The sequence below is a fragment of the Chrysemys picta genome, chromosome 2 (assembly GCF_011386835.1).
Source record: "Chrysemys picta bellii isolate R12L10 chromosome 2, ASM1138683v2, whole genome shotgun sequence".
Taxonomy (NCBI): domain Eukaryota; kingdom Metazoa; phylum Chordata; order Testudines; family Emydidae; genus Chrysemys; species Chrysemys picta.
In genome coordinates this window covers 96,579,772-96,603,895 of record NC_088792.1, presented here as the reverse complement: position 1 = coordinate 96,603,895, position 24,124 = coordinate 96,579,772, and the positions used below count along the sequence as shown (strand labels likewise).

At 40.7% G+C, this 24,124-nt stretch overlaps 2 protein-coding genes across 10 annotated transcripts in view; one reads left to right on the top strand and one right to left on the bottom strand.

Annotated features, from left to right (window-relative positions):
- SUGCT (succinyl-CoA:glutarate-CoA transferase) overlaps positions 1 to 11,327 on the bottom strand; it is a 488,382-nt gene extending 477,055 nt beyond the window's left edge. For 7 of the 9 annotated variants that reach the window (XR_010598405.1, XR_010598406.1, XM_065583830.1 and 4 more), the window contains exons 1-3: positions 10,737 to 11,327; positions 6,424 to 6,475; positions 6,255 to 6,328 (exon numbers count right to left, since the gene is read on the bottom strand). Coding sequence is in view for 7 of the 9 variants with exons in the window: in XM_065583830.1 (XP_065439902.1) it covers positions 6,255 to 6,328; positions 6,424 to 6,475; positions 10,737 to 10,914 (304 nt within the window). In the remaining 2 variants the exon portion in view is untranslated. The remainder of the gene's footprint in view (positions 1 to 6,254; positions 6,329 to 6,423; positions 6,476 to 10,736) is intronic. The other 2 variants (XM_065583834.1, XM_065583835.1) reach the window with 2 other exon arrangements.
- A 2,497-nt stretch (positions 11,328 to 13,824) lies between these two features.
- On the top strand, positions 13,825 to 22,074 carry MPLKIP (M-phase specific PLK1 interacting protein). The gene is made up of 2 exons (XM_005287334.5): positions 13,825 to 14,324; positions 19,298 to 22,074. The coding sequence occupies exons 1-2, from the start codon at positions 13,956 to 13,958 to the stop codon at positions 19,499 to 19,501; spliced, it is 573 nt and encodes a 190-aa protein (XP_005287391.2). The 5' UTR covers positions 13,825 to 13,955; the 3' UTR covers positions 19,502 to 22,074.
- The last annotated feature ends 2,050 nt before the right edge of the window (positions 22,075 to 24,124 follow it).

The window sequence follows — 24,124 nt, the reverse complement described above, 5'->3', positions numbered from 1 at the left end:
GAATCTCCCTTTCCAATGGAATAAAGAACCCATTTCTATTCATGGCCGGATACAAAATATTGGAATTTAAGGTTGTAACAATTTTATACACAAAAAATCTTTCACTGGTACAAAATTGAATTTACATTTAGGGGAAAGAGAAGGAAACATTTCTCTAGCAGGTTGTTTTTTAAGTCAGATACTTGAAACTGCTCAGTGATTTGGAATATTAGAATCAGCCTCAGGAAGATGAATCAGTGGGCAAAGACACCTTTTAATCAATGAATCCAAGTGCTTGTAATCCCCATTTCAAGACATGTGTAACAACAACAAAAAGGAAAGAAAATAGTTACTGTAATCTAGACATTTTAATTTTTTTTAACTGAAGCTCTAGTCTCTTGTTTCTTGCCATACCAATCTGTTCAATTCTACTTCAATATCTCCGACTTATGTGCCTAATTGTGGCCAACCTCAAGAGGCAAGTAATTTGCTCAGTATTCTACCTCTGTGCAACAAAATGTACTCCAGCTTAAGTTCACACAGAAAAGCTTTAGCTCAGGGCATATTGAACTACTGAAACATAATACAGTGATGGGAAAACACCTGCTTGTTTCCTGGTATGGGATGTGTCCTATGGGTGTTTACTCTGGTACAGTGCAAAATACACTTAAAATTCACAATGTCCGACTAATGCAATATGAATCTACATCAGTGGGTCTCAACCCGCAGGACACTTGCAGCCCATGTGACATCCTCAGAGCCATACAGATAGTATATATATTGTGTGGATGTGGCCTACATAAAACAGAGAGCTGCATATGCGACCCGCATATGCGACCCATAATGGTAAATAGGTTGAGAACCACGGATCTATATTATTTCCTTGGTGGGATAAGGTATTCCTAATTTTATATGCTTACCTAATTTTCATTCAGGACACATTTTTTAAAAGAGAATGTTAACTCAAACATTGCCCAAACTGTAGATTTTTAAAAAAATTAATTAGAAATCTTTCTAAACACAAGCTAACATTCCCCTTCAGCATTTGCAATCCAAACATTGCAGCACTAAGAACCTATCCAAACTGAAGCAAATTCAAAGAAGTGGGCAAACAACATAAACAGTTTAAGCAACTGTTTTAAATCCTTCAACTTTGATCATCTAGGCTTTTATTTGTGAAAGGGCATGCATTCCTCCCCTATACCCCCCCAGCTACCCCAGGAATGGCTTTAACTTTCTTATTTTAGTGTCCACGCTGTATAATTTATTCAAGTCCCCTCCACTAACACCTGTACAGTGCAACACAACAGTCCTAATCTCTATGACCTTCAGCTCCTGTTCATCAGGGACCAGGGAGGAAATGAGATCTCCCTTCCTTGGAATTTCCTTCAATCTGGGCTCAGCTAGCCCTGTACTCCATGCTCTAGCACTTCCTTTCTACCTTTTATCAAGATAATCAGCTGATGGGCCAATTAATTCCTTAAATCACACAACTTCCTTGTCAGATTAACTACTTCCTCCTTATTTCCTCAATCAGCCATCACTGGGGAAGCTAATTGAGGCCACAGTGATCAGAGTGCTGACCCTCTATTAGATCTCAGCACTCTGTCACAATAAATAACATAATGAAGGAAGAGTTTGCATAAAATATGATTTTTAAATTGGCAATTCCTCTTTAAAATCCACCTACAGAGCCTAATAACCATACAATTTCCATCCCTTCCATACAGAGCTGTGATGCACATTCAGTTAAGAAATTTTCACATGGCTCCTGCTAAAATCATTGTTCTTAGGAAATATACCTATAACATCATGTCCTACACCTACTTAGATCTCCGCCAACTCACAGAGTTTAAGCCAGTTTTGTTCAATTTACCATTATGTATTTCCCTATATGTTATTTGAATGAATGACATATTTTCTATGGATGTTTCAGTTCTGCCTCTGAATGAGGGAGGCAACCTAGTGACCGAGGATGTGGAAAAAGCTAATGTACTCAATGATTTTTTTGCCTCTGTCTTCACGCACAAGGTCAGCTCCCAGATTGCTGCACTGGGCAGTACAGCATGGGGAGAAGGTGACCAGCCCTCTGTGGAGAAAGAAGTGGTTCGGGACTATTTAGAAAAACTGGACGTGCACAAGTCCATGGGGCCGGATGCGCTGCATCCGAGGGTGCTAAAGGAGTTGGCGAGTGAGATTGCAGAGCCATTAGCCATTATTTTTGAAAACTCATGGCGATCGGGGGAGGTCCCAGATGACTGGAAAAAGGCTAATGTAGTGCCCATCTTTAAAAAAGGGAAGAAGGAGGATCCGGGGAACTACAGGCCAGTCAGCCTCACCTCAGTCCCTGGAAAAATTATGGAGCAGGTCCTCAAGGAATCAATTATGAAACATTTAGAGGAAAGGAAAGTGATCAGGAACAGTCAGCATGGATTCACGAAGGGGAAGTCGTGCCTGACTAACCTAATTGCCTTCTATGATGAGATAACTGGCTCTGTGGATGAGGGGAAAGCAGTGGATGTGTTATTTCTTGACTTTAGCAAAGCTTTTGATACTGTCTCCCACAGTATTCTTGCCACCAAGTTAAAGAAGTATGGGCTGGATGAATGGACTGTAAGGTGGATAGAAAGCTGGCTAGATCGTCGGGCTCAACGGGTAGTGATCAATGGCTCCATGTCTAGTTGGCAGCCGGTTTCAAGTGGAGTGCCCCAAGGGTCGGTCCTGGGGCCGGTTTTGTTTAATATCTTTATTAATGATCTGGAGGATGGTGTGGACTGCACTCTCAGCAAGTTTGCAGATGACACTAAACTAGGAGGCGTGGTAGATATACTAGAGGGTAGGGATCGGATACAGAGGGACCTAGACAAATTAGAGGATTGGGCAGAAAAAAACCTGATGAGGTTCAACAAGGACAAGTGCAGAGTCCTGCACTTAGGACGGAAGAATCCCATGCACTGCTACAGACTAGGGACCGAATGGCTAGGTAGCAGTTCTGCTGAAAAGGACCTAGGGGTCACAGTGGACGAGAAGCTGGATATGAGTCAACAGTGTGCTCTTGTTGCCAAGAAGGCTAACGGCATTTTGGGCTGTATAAGTAGGGGCATTGCCAGCAGATCGAGGAACGTGATCGTTCCCCTTTATTCGACATTGGTGAGGCCTCATCTGGAATACTGTGTCCAGTTTTGGGCCCCACACTACAAGAAGGATGTGGAAAAATTGGAAAGAGTCCAGCGGAGGGCAACAAAAATGATTAGGGGTCTGGAGCACATGACTTATGAGGAGAGGCTGAGAGAACTGGGATTGTTTAGTCTCCAGAAGAGAAGAATGAGGGGGGATTTGATAGCAGCCTTCAACTACCTGAAGGGGGGTTCCAAAGAGGATGGAGCTCGGCTGTTCTCAGTGGTGGCAGATGACAGAACAAGGAGCAATGGTCTCAAGTTGCGGTGGGGGAGGTCCAGGTTGGATATCAGGAAAAACTATTTCACTAGGAGGGTGGTGAAACACTGGAATGCGTTACCTAGGGAGGTGGTGGAGTCTCCTTCCTTGGAGGTTTTTAAGGCCCGGCTTGACAAAGCCCTGGCTGGGATGATTTAGCTGGGAATTGGTCCTGCTTTGAGCAGGGGGTTGGACTAGATGACCTCTTGAGGTCCCTTCCAACTCTGATATTCTATGATTCTATGGTTTGCCCCCCATTACATATGCATTTCACAGAAATCCATTCTGCAATCACATGCTATTTACAATCAATAGGAACAAGACTAAAAGTTCCTATTCCTAATCTAGGTGCTCCTAAACTTACAATTGTACTCATTTCCATCAGGCTATCCAGATTCTTATACTGGCACCTATCAGCTGGTGAAAAATAAGGCCAGCTCCTGGGCAGTTGGCTCCCCCTCTCTTCCTTGGAAAGGAGGGGCAGAAGGAACAAGAACTCAGAGCTGCAGCAGCAGTCATGGCCTTCAGGGTTTGGGAATCCTGCAGAGAGGTGGGCCAGCCTAAATCACTTGTACTGGGGATATAGTGGGAGAGCCTGGACAGGAATAGAAAGAGATCTGCAACTCAGCAAAATCACACGCATGGATCTGAACCCTGAAAACACTGGTATCTATTTTGTTGCCTTCTTTTGGAACACCAGCTATATCCAGGCAAATATGGCTATATTTAGTTACATTTGGAAAGGACACAATCTTCCCGCTCCCAAAAAATGTCTACCCAAAATAATTAATACCAGTCATATTTCTCCTTTGTAGAATTATAATTTCATATACTGTCAATGTTTTACAGAAGCTTTCACCTATTGGAGAATTTTTTGTAATGAGAGTCATAATCACTGTTCCCTCTAGATGTACAGGGTCAGAGAGGAAAGAAGCATTGGTGCATTCACCTTTCAGAAGTCAATAAAAGAGTCCTAAGTTCATAGCATCATCTTGGGGCCTAGTTGCATCAATTTATGCTAACAAGGCATTATGCAATGCCTTTTATTGCATCCCTAGTTTGGCACCACCACTGTAACAATGCTGTGCCACTCCTATACACTGATAATTGTAGCAACAGCAGATCAGACTGTATCTCAAAATAAAAATTCTATTTTCATAGTATCAGGAACCGAATACTAAAGTTTTATACAAACCCATAAATTTCTATTGCATTAATGGCAGTTACTCTTGGAAATCCTCTGTGTACTGATGGGAGAAAAGAGCCCAGAATGACCAGTTAGAAACCTGGTGTTTCAATCAGTAACAGATGTCTGATTAATATGCCAGAGGCAAATGATTCACTAAATCCAGCTGTAAAAGCAGATGGTGTATTTTATTTCCAGGGGTCAAACAGAATGGGAGTGCTTCTGCAGCATTCCCAACCCTTGCCTAAGAAGCAAGTGATGAGACCAGGAAATCAATCAAAGGTCTTTCATGTGGTAATATAGAACAACTAATCTCAGGGCCATCAGTTTATGAGATCTAACAAGGTCACCACATAAAGTGTAATATGTTGCCATATATCAGTGATAACATCAGTTCAGTTATACATCTCTAGGTACAAAACCTATTCTGGATTCAAAACAATTCCATTTAGCATGATAGGCCCCAACCATTTCGCATACACTGGCCCCAAACCTCCTGACTCTTGTACTAATTTTTACCTTTTTTTTGTCTGTCTGTTTTAAATAAGCTGCCTTATTCACAATTGGCTTTGCAGGTAGAGCAAAGCATGTGTTTTAACTAGTAGCCTGCAGCTATCCTCTGAAGCCACCAACAATATGTAAGGGTCATAACAGTATAGAAAAAACAATTAGAAATAACTATATTTCTTGTCCTATAATGAGATTATAAACTTCTTGGGGCAGGGACAATCTTGTCATTAAATGTGTGTACAGCACCTAGCACAGTGAGGCTCTGCTCCCTGACTGGGGCCTCTAGGTACTCCTGTAATAAAAATAAATCATAAAAATAATAGATAATTTCTGGAAGAATGCTGTTTGTCATGACATTATAGTTCAGACTGCAGCACTTTTTCCCTAAACCCTATTTTAAAAGCCTTTTCATGTGATAAAGAAAACTCCCTAGGCCAAAAATACTTAGTCTGAGGCCAAAGGAGAATCTTTCTAAATAATTTAAAAGAAAACAATCTAAATTTCGAGTCACAGATAATGTACATTTCATGTCTGAAGTCTTTTGCTAAGTGGATTAACATTATTTTCTGAATTCATAACCCAAAAAGGACTTGATCTTAGAACTTCAGACTTCTCATGCCCTTATCCTTCCTAGAAGACTTAAGGCCATAAGTTACTTCTGAACAAAAAACTTATCTACACTTACCACTAAATTACAGTTTTTAGAATAAACTGACAGGAGAAGCTCCAGTAACTAGACCAGCAAGTATGCCAGCAACTAGTTCTCCACCTGTGAGTCTGAAGGAAACTGGAAATAGAATGATATCCACAGGGCCCCAAAAAAGAGTCAAAACCTATAGGCTGCAAAGTAATAGCTAACAAATTAAAGTTTTCCAAGGGCCTAGACAGACACACACCAGCATTTTCTTTCTCCTCACTTCCGCAGGGTGGGAGGGGGAGAAAAGCAGGCAAGGGAATTGCATTTTATATGTTCAGCCCAGACTGTGCTCCCCAAACCCCTAATGGGCCTTGACTATAAATCAAAGTGCCTCCAAGGATTGCAGGGCACCCCTTAAAACAGCACAGAGGGAAAAAAATATTCAAAAGTACATAGACAACTAATGATTAAACTGATCCTCAGTCTGATTATATTAAGAAACCTTACCTGGTCTTTCCACTTTAATAACTTCTGCTCCTAGATCTCCTAAATTCATTGTTGCAAAGGGTCCTGCAAGTACCCTGCAATATTAAAAAGCAGTGGGTTTTCGTAGTTGTTCTATCACAGCATTTGAATCTCAGAAAACTATTCTGAACTACAAACAGCAAACACAAACCTTGTTAGATCAAGAATTCTCACACCTTCTAGCGGCTTCACCTTATTAGCACCTGGTAAGAAAGAGAAAACAATATTTTATTTGTGAACCTCTTTTTTTAAGGAGACTAATGTCTCTCCGTGGAAGTCTGAAATATCTGCTGTATCACACTCTGCCTTGTTACCCACATTGCATAAAATAGGGATAACAGCAGCTTCAGATATATAAAATCAGTTGTTTGTAAAGCATGATATAAAATAGTATTGTAGAGCCTATTTTAAATCCCTTAGAACACTACAATATACTGTTATTTTGTTATTTTTAAAAGTGCCTGTTACATACATAGACATTAAGCTGATAAGCAGCAGCCTGTGTAGAAAGATTCAATAAACTCATAGCAGTCAGTGTCAAGAAGATATATGAATTAAAACTAATGGATAACAGACTGACATGAAGTAATGACTCCCCAGCTGCAGAGTTGTTTGACCTATGCTGACAATCAAAAGTAGGGTCAGCACTTACAACACACACAAAAAGTGTGTCTTCACATTTTAAAAGGCACTTGAAAACTGAAGCAGATGAGCACAAACCAAGAAAATATTTGTTCTGTCTGATAGCACTCATGATGGTAAATATATGCTCAAGAAATTTATTCACACATATTTTTCCTTCCAACCATGACCATCGCTGAAAACTATATGAAGGATATTAAACCCCAAGGGGACATGCAGTCTAGGTCACAGGTGTTACAGATCTTCTGGGTGATCTTGGGCACATCACTTAACTCGTCTGTAAAATGGGAGATAATATTTCACTACCTCATAGGGATGTTGTGAGGTGTATTCATTAATATCAGTGAGATGTTCAGCTACTATAGTGATAAATGCCATAGCAATTTCAATAAATAAATAAAAATCAGACCTCTGTTAAAACAAGAAAGGTTACATAGCATTAGCCAGGAGGAACTCATCTTTACTCATGTACTTGTTCAAACAAGAGGAAAAGACAAAGTATTGTAAGACAGTCTCACTTTCTCTCTAGCCCTCAGTTACAAAGCATGCACACAGAGTATTAGGATGGACTGGGAATTTAAGGCCCCTGCTCAAATATTTTAATTCATCACAATGCACTCAATGAAAAAATAGTGTCTTCAATTGTAAGACATTTTCCTCAGTTATTACAAATCTCTCCAGAGGGATTTGGGTGGTTTGTTTTTTTGTTGTTACTGTTGTTGTTGCCATGAGGAAGTGTGATATGCAGACTAGTCAGCATTTACAAAAAAAATGTCTGTCTAAATATTTGCCTCATAGTTGTTTTGCTCATCTTAAACACAGGAAGTCAGGTACACATGTTTAGTACTGTTGTATTTCACTGTAAATACTGGAGAGGTTGCAAAATAGTTTACTAGTAATTATGCTGGATATCAATATAAAATACTTGGTGGGACAACCTCAATAAAGCCACACATAGCTTGATGACGCTTAATCAGCCCTCCATCTGTAAACTCACTTAGGCCCCAGATGATAAGAATTTAACCATATGCTTAACTTTAAGCAGGTAAGTTGTCCTATTTACTACATTAAGACTGACTACTCTCGTGCTTAACGGTAAGCATATGTTTAAGTGTGTTTTAAGTGCTGAATCAGGGCATTACAGAAGAACAGAACTTTATTAGAGCATCTGCAGATGACAAAAAGTCTGCCTTTCTTTCCATCCTCTCTAAAACTCGCAATCTCTTCACTATGCCACAGACCATATGGAGCCTGATTTTCTCCCTTTCTCATACATACACTACCACAGCAACAGTAGTTTCCCAATTAAAGGCACTTCCAGACTCAAAAAGTTCTGCAGCTGTAGTTGACAGTCCTTTAGGAGTCCCCTCAGACTCTCTAAGGGAAGTCTGCAAAGTATTTAGATTTCACCTGTTAAAATATGCATTTACACAAAGCCATAATTAACAAGAGAATGAGTCCCCATTATTATCATATCATTCATATTACGGTATTAATATGGAACCCCAATCAATGACCATGGCCCCACTGGAGTAGGGGTCAGCATAGGAGAAAGTGCAGAGGTGTTTCTGGGAAAAGCGGTCTGTTGGACAATAGATACGGGAAGTTGAATAGGGGTGTTGTCCCAATGACAGAGAAATAGAGGCAAGGGGAAGGTCTGTGGAAGGTAGATCAAAAGCTTGGTTCAGAAAGTTTCAGAAGCAATGCCAGTGAGCGGAACTACTCTTGCCTAATCATCTATGAATTTACATGATGCCTCAGTTTTGGTTTCTGATAGTAAGCCAATGAGCTGCAGACTGATTTTACATGATACACTCGATCTATACCCACTTGATCACCAGAGAAATAATAGTTCTAATACACTAGTCATGTGAACACTGCCAAAATCATTCCGAGTCCTACTATCCCAGTATCATCCCTCATCTTCATCCTCTCCTGTGACAGTTATTGATTTCTTAAGTAAATCAAATAGTACCAACTTTGCCTTTTATTGAACTAAGCCTATAGCTCAACTAGTGCAAGAATTCCTCTCTCTCAGGTGTAGCTATACCATATTTGCAGATTGTTTATTCCTATAATAAACTGGACAAACACATGGACCTCTATTACAAGTAGCTCTGATTGAGAAAAAAATAATCAGGCCCACTCAAACTTTGTAGACTCTGAGGGTATTTTAAACTGAAGAGTCTCCCACATTACATTTAGTACACTTTACACAGGCAGGATCGTGTCAGGTGTGTTAACGTAGCTTATAACAACATTAACAAAAAAAAACAGAATTTATTTCATGGTAGAATTGATTTGTACTACTTTTAATCCTGAAAATCTTAAAGTTTTCTTTTATATTTTAAAACAGAGGCAAATATAGGAGAAAGGGGACAAAAGGAAGCATTCTGTAGGCCTGATTCTTCTCTCACATCACTTTTACACCAATGCTGCTCCACTGTCTTCAATTAAATTACTTCTAATTTATATCTGGGCAAGTGAGGAGAATCAAGCCCTCCTCTACCGAATTGCAAAGTAGATATATTCTCTCATTCATGCAGACTGCCTCCAGTGGCCACATTTACTCATTGTGTAAGTAGATGCAGCATCAATGCACACACTTACACCAGCAATCAATTTGGATGAATAGTGAAAGTACAAGCTACTGCTGTGGCGTGATCATTCCAGTTCAGCTGCTTATATTTGTATTTGGTATTTGAAACGGATTAGAAAATGAGCAAATCAATTCTGCTTATTAAATGGCCACCAGAAAGTAGGCTTTTTTAATTAAAGATAAAAATAGAGCTTGCAGGAAAGGAGAGAGTGAATCCATTATGAAATCAGCAAACAGTGAAAAGTTTTGTTAAATAATAAGAGGCTCACAAAATGGGTTGTTTGCCCATAAAATGGAAACAAACAGCTTTTGTAAGTGAACTAAAAAGCATAACACATTCTCTATATATTGCTGTTAGTAGTCTGATAATTAGTTCTTCTTGGGCTCCAGCCCCGCCCCATGATTCTCCCTTTATTTTTTTGCCACCTGCATACATTCATTGACCACCCTGGAAAGTCTGCATTAGAATCAGAACCTTTTGAGTTCTTCCTCAGCCACTGTGGAAAATTATACCCCAAAGCCAGATGTACATTTTCATTTAGAAAAAAATAATCATTTGCAATCAGGACAGTTATGGTTTTAGTAATGCTGCAGCACGAGTGTAGAGTCAAGTCCAATTTCAGATAAACTTTAAAAAAAAATCCTTAAAATGCTAGGGGACAAAGAAAACGATCTAGAAATCTATGTGAATTCAGTCTGCTATCGTTGACAGATATTATTAGTGTCATATTCTCATGCCCTGCATGGACATTAAAATATCCCATCATATTTTTCATAAGAGCAGAAGTTTCCCTCGCTATCTGCAGCCCTAGAGGCAGTTGCATTTCAGTGTTTGTGTGTGTGGCGCTCTCAGCGCCTTTGGGGAATGAACGACATTATTATAGCACATCACACGTATAGCGTAATTCTCAACCAAGCAAATATTTATGTTGGCTTGTCCCTTATCATCCAGCTCTGGCTGTGTTTTTCTTGTGTTTTTCTAAACTAAGATAGCTGGGGCAGGAAACATGTTGGTTGTTTGGCAAAGATCTCTCACCTGTACACATAAATAATAATAGTATGAAGAGACGCTTGCTCTGAGATACTTTTAAGTAAAACTTCTCCTGGACTTTGATTCATTTCCACCGCCCTGCGCACGTGTTACATGATACACACGATCCACGGTGTCCAGGCCAGATAAAACAAGTGGTTTATTAAATTAAGAGTTTAAAAGAAGTGACTACCTGGCTGGAGAGAGCTTCCCTGCACCCCTCTGCTGCTGCTAGGTGAGGAGAGGATTCTCAGAGGGCTAGGGCAGAGGGGCGAGACAAGGTAGCCACTGCTGCTAGGGAGAGTGGGGCACAGACTCCTCCTGCGCCTGACACAGGAGCAACTCCTTCTTCGCAGCACAGCGCTCAGCATTGCTGCGGCTGTCAGCCCGAGCCGGGACAATCACACGTCTCAGAGGCACCGTAGGCTACGTACCGAGGCACAGGACTGACTCACTGCGAGCAATAGCGACCGCTATCAGAGCCGCAGGCACTCGGGGAAAAGGACTGGAGGAGGCGCGTCAGGGTCCGATTTGACTCGGCCCCTTCCCACCTCTGTGTGTGTGAAAAATGTGCCCAGTCCCGTATACTGCGCAGGCGCAGTGCTACGCTGCTTCCAGTCTACCCTTTCCACACGGAAATTCTCCCACCCTTTCGCACCGCGCAGGCGTAGTTCTCAATGTCTCTCCCATTTTTTCTCGGAGAGTGAAAATGTTCCCAGCTATGTGGAATACGCAAGCGCGACGCTAAATGTCTCCTGGTGCCTTCTCTGTGAGTGCGACAATGAGACCACCTTTCCTTGTGGTAGTGGGAAGTTCAGGAGTGGGAGACTAGGGTTCAGGCTTGTGGGGAAAACTCTCAACCTCAGTCACGGTCAGGGAGTTCTCAGCCTTTGTTTCACTATGGTTTATTGCTTTACTCTTCTAGGGAAGATGGGGACGTAGGTGGCTTTCTAGTACATTTTGCTCCCAGGGGAGCAATTTTTGTTCTGTATTACCCCTCTGCTAAATCCTTTTCAGACTGAGCACTGCTGCTTCACGTAAACCCAGAGTGGCATAAATTTTGCCCCATGCTGTGAAGTTTTATTCTGCCTGGTTGAGCAAATAGTTGGGGAGAATCCCTCTTGTACTAATTTACTTGGTGTAAAACTAGAGTTGGCATATTCATCCCATGCATTTGTAAGGCATCCATCATAAGGTTACCAGAGTGTCCTTTACAATATATAGCTCACAAATGTATTATACTTTTCCCCCAGTAAGGAAGGAAATTCCTTACTGCCCTAGAAACTGATGATCATCCTCTGGGATATGTTGCCAGAGGATAATAAGAGGAGAGTTCCACCAGTTGCACTTAATTAGCATTTAAGAGATGTATCTTATTTTTTTCCAGAGAAAATTTACCAAGTTTAAACTCTAGCATACTTTTGTTGAGCAACTTTCAGAGCTTCTTGTACAGGGTGGGAAACAAAGTTTGTTACTGTTATTTGTACTTTTACGTATTTGAGAGGCATTCAAGTATTACAGTGATGAAACCATATAAGTATGTTGGTAGACACATAAATAGGTAGGTAAACCTGTCACAGAACATATCTGCTGCAGATTCCCACAAGTATTTTGTTGGAAATCAATAATTTGAGCTATTTGGGGGGAAATTAATCAACAAGGCATTAGTTTAATACAGTCTCAACTAGGTTGTAAAGTTAGGACCTCTTTCATGTGGAGCATAATTTAAACTTCATTGAGGTAAACAGGTTATGTTACTTTTTTTTGGTTTGAAATGGTATTCTGCACGGTTGGTTTATAAAATGCAGCAATTTATGGCTTGTATTTGTAATTTCTTTTTGCTTAGCTCTTTTAAAAAATGCAAAAGATTAAATTAACTTCAACATTGCAAATTTTAACACCTAAATGACAGGTAATAAAAAAGTTATAGGTGCTCGTGCTGAAGTAGAAATGGGGCTATGCGTTGGTCCACCCACACAGAGCACAGCATTGAGGCCTAGTTCTCAAAGCAATGCTAGAATCTTGGACAGTTTATATAAAAGGGCTACACTTCTCCATTAATTTAACCTACATTAAAGAGCCACCATAACACTGAAATGAAGTTATGTCTTGGATGGGGGTTAGACTAGATGACCCTTGTGGACGCAGTCCCGTCTAACCCTATGATTTTATGACGTAGTTAAACTGACCTAACCCCGAATATAGACCATGGTAGCTCAACAAAAGAATTCTTTGACCTAGCTTCCCCCTCTGGGGGAGGTGGATTGCCAACAGATGGGAGAGCTCCTCCCTTCAATATAAGAATAGTGTCTACACTGAAGTGCTTCAGCAGTGCAGCTGTAGCATTTCAAGTGTAGACAGGCCCTGAATCTGCAGAGCCTGAAACAATAGCTCTGATATGGGAGCAGCCCCATTCAACTCAGTAGGGTAGTTCACACCTCAGATTCCCAGTGATAATTTAAATATCAATATTGTTAACTATTTCACTGATCAAAGCATGTCTGAAAGGACAAGGATAAATACTGTGAAGATTGGGTTGCACTGGTAAGACTATCACTTTAAAAAACAACAAGCTGATCTGTGCAGCCAAAAGACCAGAGAGGAGGGTACCTGAGCCCTACTAGGAGAAAGTAATCTGGAAGAGCCAGGGGCACTGAACTTCCATCAAGTGGAACCAAGCCTGAGGAAACCCACTAGGGCAGAGGGGATCTTATTTTGAACCAGTGGTTAAAGTAGATTGAAACAGGAGGGGGGAAGCTCTTAGTGCACCAGCCAAGGAGAAGCCGGAGTGGCGATGCCTACCCAAGCCAGGGAGCTCTCCCTCTGGTCCTTTTTCCTTCCTAAATCTGTTCAAAACAGGGGTTGATCTGAGTGCCTCTGATGTTTATATTTAGTCAAATTGATAAAACACAGCTGTTTGGGTAGGCCCAGCCACAAGGCACTACCCTGCCTGGAACCCAAGGTGGGTTAATGGCTACAGTCTGCTTGGGGATGGGACGTCACCGTCCATGCGGAGCCAGCAGTGAGAACACGAGGGGCCCTCTCCTAAGAGGAGAGCTTCACCTTCGGTGTCTTCAGCCAAACCTTGCCCACCCACCCTGCTGGGTGCCTCCTCCCTGGCAGCTGCTGCCGCCTCCTCCCCAGGGACCGCGGTGCCCGGAGTGCCCTGATGCTGGGGGAAACGCTGGTGTGGTGCATTCTGTTCCCCCCTCCCTCTCTGCCTCGCCGGAACCTCCGAACCCGGAACCTCCTGGCCGCGGCACAGGGCGCGTCGGGCCCCAGCTAGCAGCAACGCAGCACGCCGCGCGCGCACGCGCCGTGTGTCTCTGGCGGTTAGGAGGGGCGGTTGCGCACTTTTCGTTCGTTTCCCGGCTCGGGGTTCGGAGGCCGCAGCGGGAGCCGGAACGGGGCCATGCACCGACAGAGCTTCCGCCCCCCCACGCCCCCGTACCCGGGCGGGGGGCCCTGGGGCGGCGGGTTTCGGAGCCCTCCCTCCGGCGGGGGCCCTATGCCGCCCTCCCCGCGGGGCTACGGGAGCCCCCACCACACACCGCCGTACGGCCACCGGCCCTACTCGCCCCGAGGCCACAACTTCCACGGCGGCGGCGGGCGGTTCGGGAGCCCGTCCCCGGGGGGTCAAAGCCCGCGCAGGCCGCAGAGTGCCAGCCCCAGGTACTCGGCTCCCTACGGCAGCATCCCCCCGGCCGCGGCCCAGCAGCGTCCGCCGCATCATCCGCAGCAATACAAGTCCTCGCCGCGGGGCTCCCAGAGATACTACCAGGTATGGGAGGGGGAGCTGCCCTGGACAGCGGGAGGGGCTGCTGTGTGCCTCGGTGCGTGGGCGCCGTGCGCGTGTGGGAAGGAGATTAATGGCGGATTGAAACACGCAGCAGCCCCCCCCTCCCCAATTTCCGCCCCCCCTTAGGCTCCCTCCCCAGATCCCAGAAAAGAGGGACTAGTGTAATACAGGGTGGGGATGCATTTCATTCTGTACTAGAGGGAGGAGAGAGACTGATTCACACAGCCAACGCTTTCCACATTTTCTGAAAGGGAGGGAAACTGACGCAAAGCAGAATCCACTTCCAGGCCCTTTGGGGCTGGGAAAGAGACAAGAACCCCAGGAACATTCTCTCCCCTCCTGCCCTGGCATTTGAGGGGGCGGGATAAGAAAGCATTCAAACTCATCTCTCTCCTTCCTTAAGTTAGCTTTTTCCCCGGTCTCAACTTTACCAAGTTGTTTTTAGTTTGTTTTTTAAGAGCTAAGATGAATTTGAATGTTTGTAACTTTGGCCGGGACCTCTTACTTGAGGAGTTGACATAATTGGGAGATTGGGTACAGTCAAGCATAGGTTGCTGCTAAAATGACTAAAAAAATTGTTTTCAAACAGAGTTGAAAATCTTTCCTAGTTACAAAAGGAACTTTAAAATAGAGACGTGAAATACTGTCTCAATAATGCTTTGTGGTTTTCAACTTCCAATTTTAAAGTGATGAATCACTATGCTAATCTCTGAATTGTAGTTAGTTTCTGTATGGGGCTAATAGTTAAAGTAACACCTGTGCAGGTGAAATATTTCTTACCTAGCAATGTCATAACTTTTGTAGTTCATAACTTAAGCTTTGTCTTTAAAAACAAAAGTTGGGGGGGATACAGAACTAACTTTATCAGAACGCACATGCACTATAGAAATGCTACAGTCATAGTCCCAATAGCTGATATGTAGGTATAGAGAACACTCCACCAAACAGTGGTTTACTACTTTTTTTTTTTTATCAACTTAATCAGGTAGAAAGTGAACAGTGTTAAAGCCATACAAAATACAGTTCCCAGTAACTACTGAAATTAGTATTTGTTTTCAGCTCAGTTGGAAAACCTATTTCTATTCCTACTAAAAGTGCCTGATAAGCTGTGCATGGGTCTTCATGCTAAATCACTCTGGTTTTGCCTTTTCAGAGTGGTTATTGACATGGGACTATGCTTACAGCATTGGAAACTATGGATAGTTTGTTGAATTTCTGTAAAATTGTTGGTCAAGTTATTTTGTTCACCATGTATTCTTTGTGGAGTAAATGAATAAAAGGTAGGAATTTGCAGTGGAGGAAGGGATTGAAATCTAACATGAGTAAAAGGTATGGAGGGGACAGTTAACAATTGATCTTAAACTTCATACTGATAGATACTAAAAATATTTAGAAAAGTACCGTAACTAAATTTAACTGTTCTTTGAGTTGCACAAGTACAGAGTACATAAATAGACATGGGAAAGAAGTTATATTGTGGCAAAGTGTAACTACTCATGACTGTGTCCCTACAACTTAGTCTCTAATAGATAAGACCCCTGCATTCAGGAGAAAGCTATTTCATAATGATTTCTGGGAAGAAAATGACGAGTACTGAGCAGTTTGATTCCATTGTCTGTTCAAAAGTTTGTGTTACCATTGGAGAGACTAATATTCTCTCTCTCTCTCTCCTTCCTGTAAACCCATCATTGCTCATACACATAAAAATCTCTAAAGTTTGTAATACTACTGATATCCTCAAGTTTAGGGACCTAGAAAAACCATCTAAAATCTTTTGTCTGGAAACAGGACTTAGAAAAGGCAATTCTTATTAACAGTGTTTGTTAGATTTTTTTACTTAACACCTAATATTGTGCTTTTCAAGCACTAAAAATGAGGACAGTTGAATTTGCACCCTCAGTTACCATAACCTTTTTTTAAAAAAAGCGTAACGGGAAATAGTATTAAGTATAGATTTGTTATAATTATATTAATTTTCAAAACAGTTTGAATAAATGCCTGTCCCTATCTAACTATAGGACTTTCTCTTTACTTAGCTTTGACTTAGTTTTCTGCCATAAGTATTTCTACTTCCATTATCACCTTTTTATGCTAACTTAATTAACCGTTTGGACATAGTAGTGACTAGTAAGACTTTTGAATACAGAGGCTCCATCTCCAACAGGGAAATGTCCCATTGCTGACAGTGGTGGTAACCCTGATTCCCCCATCAGTGGAGGCTGGAAAAATGTGGAGATGGGACAAAAAATGTCAGCATTATTACAGGAAGTGCAAAATCTGGTAAAATGGTATCCTATCATGCTTTCTATAAAGGGTTGAAAACCCTTGGCTCCTCTGAGCTGGCACCTAAACCTTTTCAGCATTAACAGAGGAAATTGGGAATGGGAGTGACCATTGCTATCTTTCTAGGCATTATTGCCACATTTAAAATCATGGTATTAAACCACATCAGCTAGAGACAGTTTTCCTTGTGTAGACAGAGCCTTAGGTTTTCTATTCAAAGGAGGATTGATGTGAGAATAGCTTCACTATAATGTTAAGTGTTCTGAAATTTGTCTCCCTTTCCCCGCACTTTCTCAGTAATAAAATTAAGAATTAACACTTTTTTGGGTTTGGAGATACTTGTCATGGTTAATATTTTAAGATATGAACATCTACATATATAGGGAGTTATTTCAGAATAGTGATTTGTGATTAACAATGTGTGGAAACTCCTCTTCCAGAATGAGTGCTTTATTCCAAATGAGCTTACTTCAAAACGGGATTCTTATTCCAAAAAAGCATCAACACATGGAGTTAGGCAGGAATAACTAATGCCTTCTAACTTCACAGCCCACCTTATTCCAAATTGAGTTTCATGTCTAAATGAGCCCGTTAGAATTTTAAATACACTACTCCAATGCAATCATCTCTTCAAAATATTTACTACAAATCCAGTGTCAGAGTTTTTGAGTTTGGATAAATTAATTGTCTTCTGAATGCTGAAAATTATAAGTAGAATGTTACAAAAAGAATAAAGATTTCCCGAGTGTGGTGATTGGGAGCAGTGTTATAACCACTAAATTAGATTACAACATTTTAGTGAAGTGAAGCATCTCTTTCTTTGATCAGTCTTCTGAAGTCTAGAATACACAGCTTTGCTTTTTAATATGCATGCTTAAATGAGTGTCTCTTAATGCCAGTCTTTTTTGCTAGTTTTTATTGGCTTGGTCTAGGAAACACTTGTAAATCTACTAATGTCTCATGGAAGGCTTTGTGAAATATAACAGGTGTTCTTGTGTTTATATATTCTTTTTCTTATGACTTGGGTACACTGAGATGAAAATTGTGGCATCACTGTTTTTCTACTTCTCTACTTGTAGTCATTCTTCTGTTTGTGAGATCCTAGTCATATCCATATAATTTAATTGTGATGACATGGAGGAATAATTGGGGTGAAAAAAATCAAGGTGGCTTCTGCATATTCCCATTTGTGGGATGTACCTCCAGTGCCATAAAACTTCAGGTGCTCTCTGGAAAAAAACTTACCTATTGTGCACCCCTTTGCACCACCAGATTTTTATAATTGAGGTTTGGAGAGGATGGATGGTCCCCAACATCCTCAGTTCTTCCTCCTCGGAGGCTAGGTGTAGGGACCATCTCTGTATGGAAGGAAAACTTGTTGCTGTCTGGTATCTTTAGATACATAATTTCTGTGCCATTGTTTAGACCAAGGATTGGCAACCTTGGGCACGTGGCGCGCCAGGGTAAGCCCCCTGGCGGGCCGGGCCGGTTTGTTTACCTGCCATGTCCGCAGGTTTGGCCGATCGCAGCTCCCACTGTTCGTGGTCCGCTGCTCCAGGCCAGTGGGGGCTGTGGGAAGCAGCGACCAGCACATCCCTCGGCCCGCGCCGCTTCCCGCAGCCCCCATTGGCCTGGGACAGCAAACCACAGCCTGTGGGAACCGTGATCGGCCAAACCTGCGGACGCAGCAGGTAAACAAACCAGCCCGGCCCTCCAGGGGGCTTACCCTGGCGAGCCGCGTGCCAAACGTTGCCGATCCCTGTTTTAGACCATCCCTGAGCAGTTTGTCTGGTTCCAAGTTTTTCCTGCCAAATTTGAGAGTTTAAAATCTTATCTGTTGCTGTGTGAAGGACCTACATTTATACAAAAGGAAACTAAGTTTACAGAGGAAAGTATGAAATTAACAATACCCATGCTGTCAGATTCACAAAGTATAATCTTTGTTATAGTTCTCTTAGGTTATGTACTTGCAACAGTAGTCACTGAGAATAATTAACGTAACTTGTCTCTGCTTTGACAAAATTCAAGTCTCAAAAGCACCAACAGACAAATAATTAGTCCATTGTAAACAGTTTGTGCTGCATTTAATTAACAGATTTATATAGCAACAATACCCACATTTGGTTATCTAAAGAAGGGAATCTTTTATGTAGAACTTGAAAAACAACTGGTTTAACCCAAATACAATGTTCTTTACTGTAAGTGTTTTGGGTTAACTGTGTCTTTGCTTTGTACAGCACAGATTAAACCCTCAGCCCTTAAATACTTTGTGGTGTCTAGATTTTGCTGTTTGTAAATGGTTCTTTGTAAACTCTTTCCAAGCTTAATCTATTCTTTGTTTTGTTGCCTAGCTTTTAAATTAGACCTGTTTCAGGACTGTGTAGTTTATTTAAAAGTAGTCTCGGTTGTTTTTTTCTGCAGTTACATACAGGTATGAAGTGAACATTTACTTTAGACAAGCTTACTCTTGTATAATGGTACATCACCGTTCCCAAGAAAATATTGTGATGAACCTTGATACATAAACTAAACTCTTCTGAGGAAGATACTCTAGGGCAGTGGTAATTATCACTAGCAGATGGAATTTGAAAGGTCTGCTACATTAGAGGAAAACTTTTTTCGTTTTAATTAGTCTATTAAATGTTTCTTTACCTGATGGTTTTCTTCCAAAGGGATCACCCAGGACATCTACTCCATTTGGTACAGCGCATGGCAGAGGGAAAAGAGTGTCTAATGATGTGGAAAACTATTACAGACCTTCAATGCTTGAGGACCCATGGGCTGGCCTAGAGCCAGTTTCTGTTACAGACATAAACCAACAATACAGCAGTGAGCAAACAACATATACTGGTAAAAAAGGGAGGTATTTCAGTTAACATTTCTAAAAGCCAAATAACTCCATCTGTCAGGAAAACTTTGGGACAAAATCTTTAAACCTACACAAAATGAACAGTAATCAAGACCCTAGCTAATGCTTTTATTTGAACAAATGTCCACCCTTTTATCTGACTTCTTTTTACTGCATTGGATATTTTTATGTATCGGGGAGGGGAAAGTAGTGGTGGATAATATACATTTCTGGCTACATGGAAGTGCCTACCAGCTTTGAAGAACAAAGTGTTCTTTAATCACCAGCGATTGATTTGTGTCTGTTAAAACAGGTTTCCATTTATTTACCTCTTCCATGCCAGATTGTTACCCTAACTTTTATTGTTAACTCCTTTAGGAAGTGGTATTTTTTTATGTTTCAACGTTTTTAAAATGAAGTGTGGAAATACAAAAAACAAAAACCTTTGTAAATCCTTGGTTTGTAATGTAAAAAAATTATTTTAGGACTTTTTTGTTAAGGTGTACTTGGCAAAGAAGTAATTAGTTATATTCTGTAAATATAATGCTTATATTCTGTGGTTAAATTTTGATTTTGTGCACAATTTTTTGTTAATTCTAGTGTAAAATAAGTGAAACATGAGTTTTAGCCATCTCAGGAAACCAATGTATTGTATTTGAAAAGTTTAATTTGTTAAACCAGCTCTTGAATGATAAACGTCTGTAATCATGTTTGGGTTGTGGTTTTTTTTGTTTTGTTTTTTGTTTTTTTGTTTGTTTGTTTTTGGTTGCATTTTAAAGGATTCATATTGGAAAACAAAATAGAAATTTATGGATTATAGCAAACAAATTTGTCTTCTGGCAAGTAAAGATTAACCTGCACATAAACATTAGATAATTAAAGAATACAAAGATGTCGTCTTGCTCTAATTTTTAGAATAGTGTAGATCTGGTGATGAATCAAACTCCGTTTGTATGATTAGATAATTGAGTTCAGTACATACCATAACATTTCACTCTTAAATTGTCCATTAACATTTATAACTCTCTTCTGACTTGGATAGAGAAACTAGATTAACATATCTGCCTACAAGAGCCTTTTTACCATTTTTTGTCTCCTGATGGGTAATGTGTCTAAGTTACATGAAAGCTTTGTTTAGGGCTTATCTACACTTGGAGTTATCCCTGATTAACGCCATGTGTGGATGCTCTTATTTCCAGAATAAATAGGAAATAAAATCATGTTTAAACAAGCCCTTTCTATGACTTGTTATGCTTGTAATAATGTCTAAAAACTGTCAAAATACCTGAGATGTTATGGTTGAAAATATCAGTATTTGTTTTTGACCTTTGTTATGCTGGATTTTAAATATAGATTATGGGTGAGAACTTACTAAAGTAAAGGAAGTCTGAGGTCAATTTTAAATTGTGATACTAAGTTTGGGTGCTTCATAACATTTCAGAAGAATGACCTTGGTAGTTGTAAGAATCACATACTCTAAGATTTTTGTGTGTGTGCACGCATTGCATCCATGGATGTCTGCTTAGGACACTACTCAATACACCTTGCTAAGTTGTAGCTCTCAAATATCGGAGTTTTACTTGAATGAGGAATGTGAAATAGCCCTTAAATGTTTGCAGAATTCTTCCATTCTGTCTGCTTGATGTCAAGAATATTTAAACCCTCAGTCCAGAATCAAAATTGGTTCTTGGTTAACCAGCTATTTGTAATGTATCATTAGACTGTCCTTGTTTTTATCCACCGTGCATACCAGCAGTACTGAGATGACTTAAGAATAAACCATGGAAAGTTTTATAGAACTAAAAACAGTGAAATGTACCCATCATGAAACATGAAATATTAAGCTTTGCTTTTTTTATCTGACGGGGGCTGTAAAGCTCAAACAAAAAGCAATGAGATGCTTTACTGAGTCAACTTTCTTTTACTGTTCCATATATAATTCAGTGCAGTTTCTTTTTAATAACATGTTTTATGCTCTTGAGAAACAGATTTGGTGATATCTGATACTCTTCAGAGACTCAAATTATAAATGTTCCCAGTTACAGATATGAGAAGAAACTGGGTTTGGGAAGGGAAAGGGTTCATAACAGAAGACACTGTAAGAGGTGGGACTACTTTACAATAGCCCAACATCAGCTGCCATTGTACTGCGTAAAGATGCATTTCTTTCACTTTGGCTTTACAGTTCACGCCAGCTACCTCTGGATTTGGGTCTCAGACTTCAGAGAAGGTAGATACTTTTCCAGAACAAGAAATTTTCAGGAAAATATCTTGAAGTATTGTTAAACTAATACAGGCCTTCAACAATGCCATCTATTATGCTGCTGCTCCTGTGCATGTCAGGATTTGGACCTATATTTATGATAAAGTACATCAAACTGCCAGACTCAAATAATTCAGCCAAGAATTGGCAAGGAATATAAATGTAAACAATCTTTTGCTAAACTCCTCAAACTCCACCAAGCACTTACAATGTGAATAGTTTGGTGGTCTTACTCTACAATAAACTGATCAGTGTTTCAAAATGTCATTATTAAATAGCTGTGACTAAAATGCATGAATTCTTGTTCATAACTGTAAATACAATGTACTTAAAGCCAATTTTCAGCTTTGACTTATTTTCTATAGCTTGAAAACACTTGTTTCACCACCGATTTTGCCATTTTTCCATGTGGCAAACATTCCTTCTTTACCTGCTTCTAATGGGGCTGGAATACATGACTTCCTTATTTGTTTATGAAGCTTATGCATGATATCAGAATGGCTCTGAGAATACTAGTTGATAGACAATGCACCCGGGCTTCCCCTCTTTGTGAGCGCTGTAAAAATGGTGCCTGTGTTTTGTTGAGGAGTGGACTCTTCCTTTAAGGAAAAAATGAGGATATGGGGAAGGTTTGTTCCCTAGCAGACTTCAGACATTTTAAGGTAAGTTATGTTTAGGTCTGTTTTTATTTAGGTTGGATTGATAAATTATTTATCTACCCTACTGTGTTTGCCTTCAGTCCTTTGTTCATGGAGCTTTTCTGTTAACTCAGTTTTTCAAGTTTTGCATAACTCCAGAGTAGTGCAATTACTTTTGACAAGCTCTGAAGCAAATATCTAATCTGACACATTAGTATTCACTATTTTAACTCATTAAATTTAAATTGTTATTGCTCTCACTAGCATATGGTACAGATCAGTATTCCATCTAATTTTTCCCCACCCATGTGCGGAATGAATTTTGTTATGTGCACCAATATGGAGATGATGTGTGGCATGTCGCATTCATATTGGTGCACATAACCAAATTCATGTGGTGGGGTTGGGGCCGAAGGGTTCTGTGGGAGGGGACTCAGGGCTGGAACAGAGGGTTGGGGTGCAAGGGATGCAGGCTCTGGGGTGGGGCTGGAGATATGGGGTTTGGGGTGCAGGGGGGTGCTCTGGGGCTATGGTGGGAAGCGAGGACTCCCCCAGTGCTCTCTCTCCACAGCAGCACCTGGGCTGGGGGGAGAGGCACCTGTCCCCACCCCAGGAGCACTGCGCGGCACTAAATAGGCTGCCTCATGGCTGTGCAGCTTACAGGGAATTTAGGTACAGATCCCCAGCTGGTTTAAATTATCGCTGCCATTGAATGGAATTATGACAATTTACACCAATTGAAGATCTGACCCAAAGGGTGTATGTTACTTAGCTATTGTGAAAGTAATTCAGGTTTTGATTTTATGTGAATAATTAGTTTATTTTAGAATATTCTTCACTTGTCATTATTTTGGGTTACATTTTATTAATAAACTTGTTAAAGTAGCACCCAAAATGTTAAGCAATTTTCAGTGTTGAATTCATTTCATGTTCATTGTGAGATCATCAGAAAGTGGCTATTTAATTTACTCTTCTCTTTGTCAAAGTTATTGTTTAACCATGAGTGAGTAATGAAATATATTAACTATGCCAGTGGTGGGCAACCTGCTGCTGACGTGCTGGCCGCCACTTTCCGCAACTCCCATTGACCAGGAATGGCGAACCGTGGCCACTGGGAGCTGCAAGGAGCCCTACAAATGCAAACAAACCGTCTAGCGGCCTGCCAGTGAATTACCCTGATGGGCCTGATCCTATTTTTTCTTTTATTAAAAGGATATCCTGTAGAAGGAAATGAGACAGAATATACAAAACTTCTTGTCAGTTACAATTTTTGAGAACACTTAAACACTCAGAACATGGCTAACTGAAGTTGTTTTTCCCCCAATAATAATCTTAAGGCCTTGATTCTGAAAAGGCATCTGTGTGGTTAACTTCTTTACATATGTGAATAGACTCATTGACCTCCAAAGGGATTACTTATATGAGTAAACCTTAAGCATGTGTGTAATTCCCTGGGATCTAGGTTTGGAAGTTGTGCCACTCACCTGTGTTCAAACACTATTAGCTAGCTGGCTTTTTCTCTTATTTTTCCAGCAAATAAAATTTAATAGTAATAGTAACAGTTGTTCTGGATTCAAATACAAAACATTTAAAAGATCATGAATTAGATAGGGCTGCCTAGAATCAAATTAAACTGACTTCTTATCTTTCTCCAAATGTATATTTAAGTGAGTCCTGTTCTTCTTACTCCTAACTCCAGCAGTTCCCTTTCATGCTGTCTTTGGGGGTGGAGGGGTCCACTGTATTATAA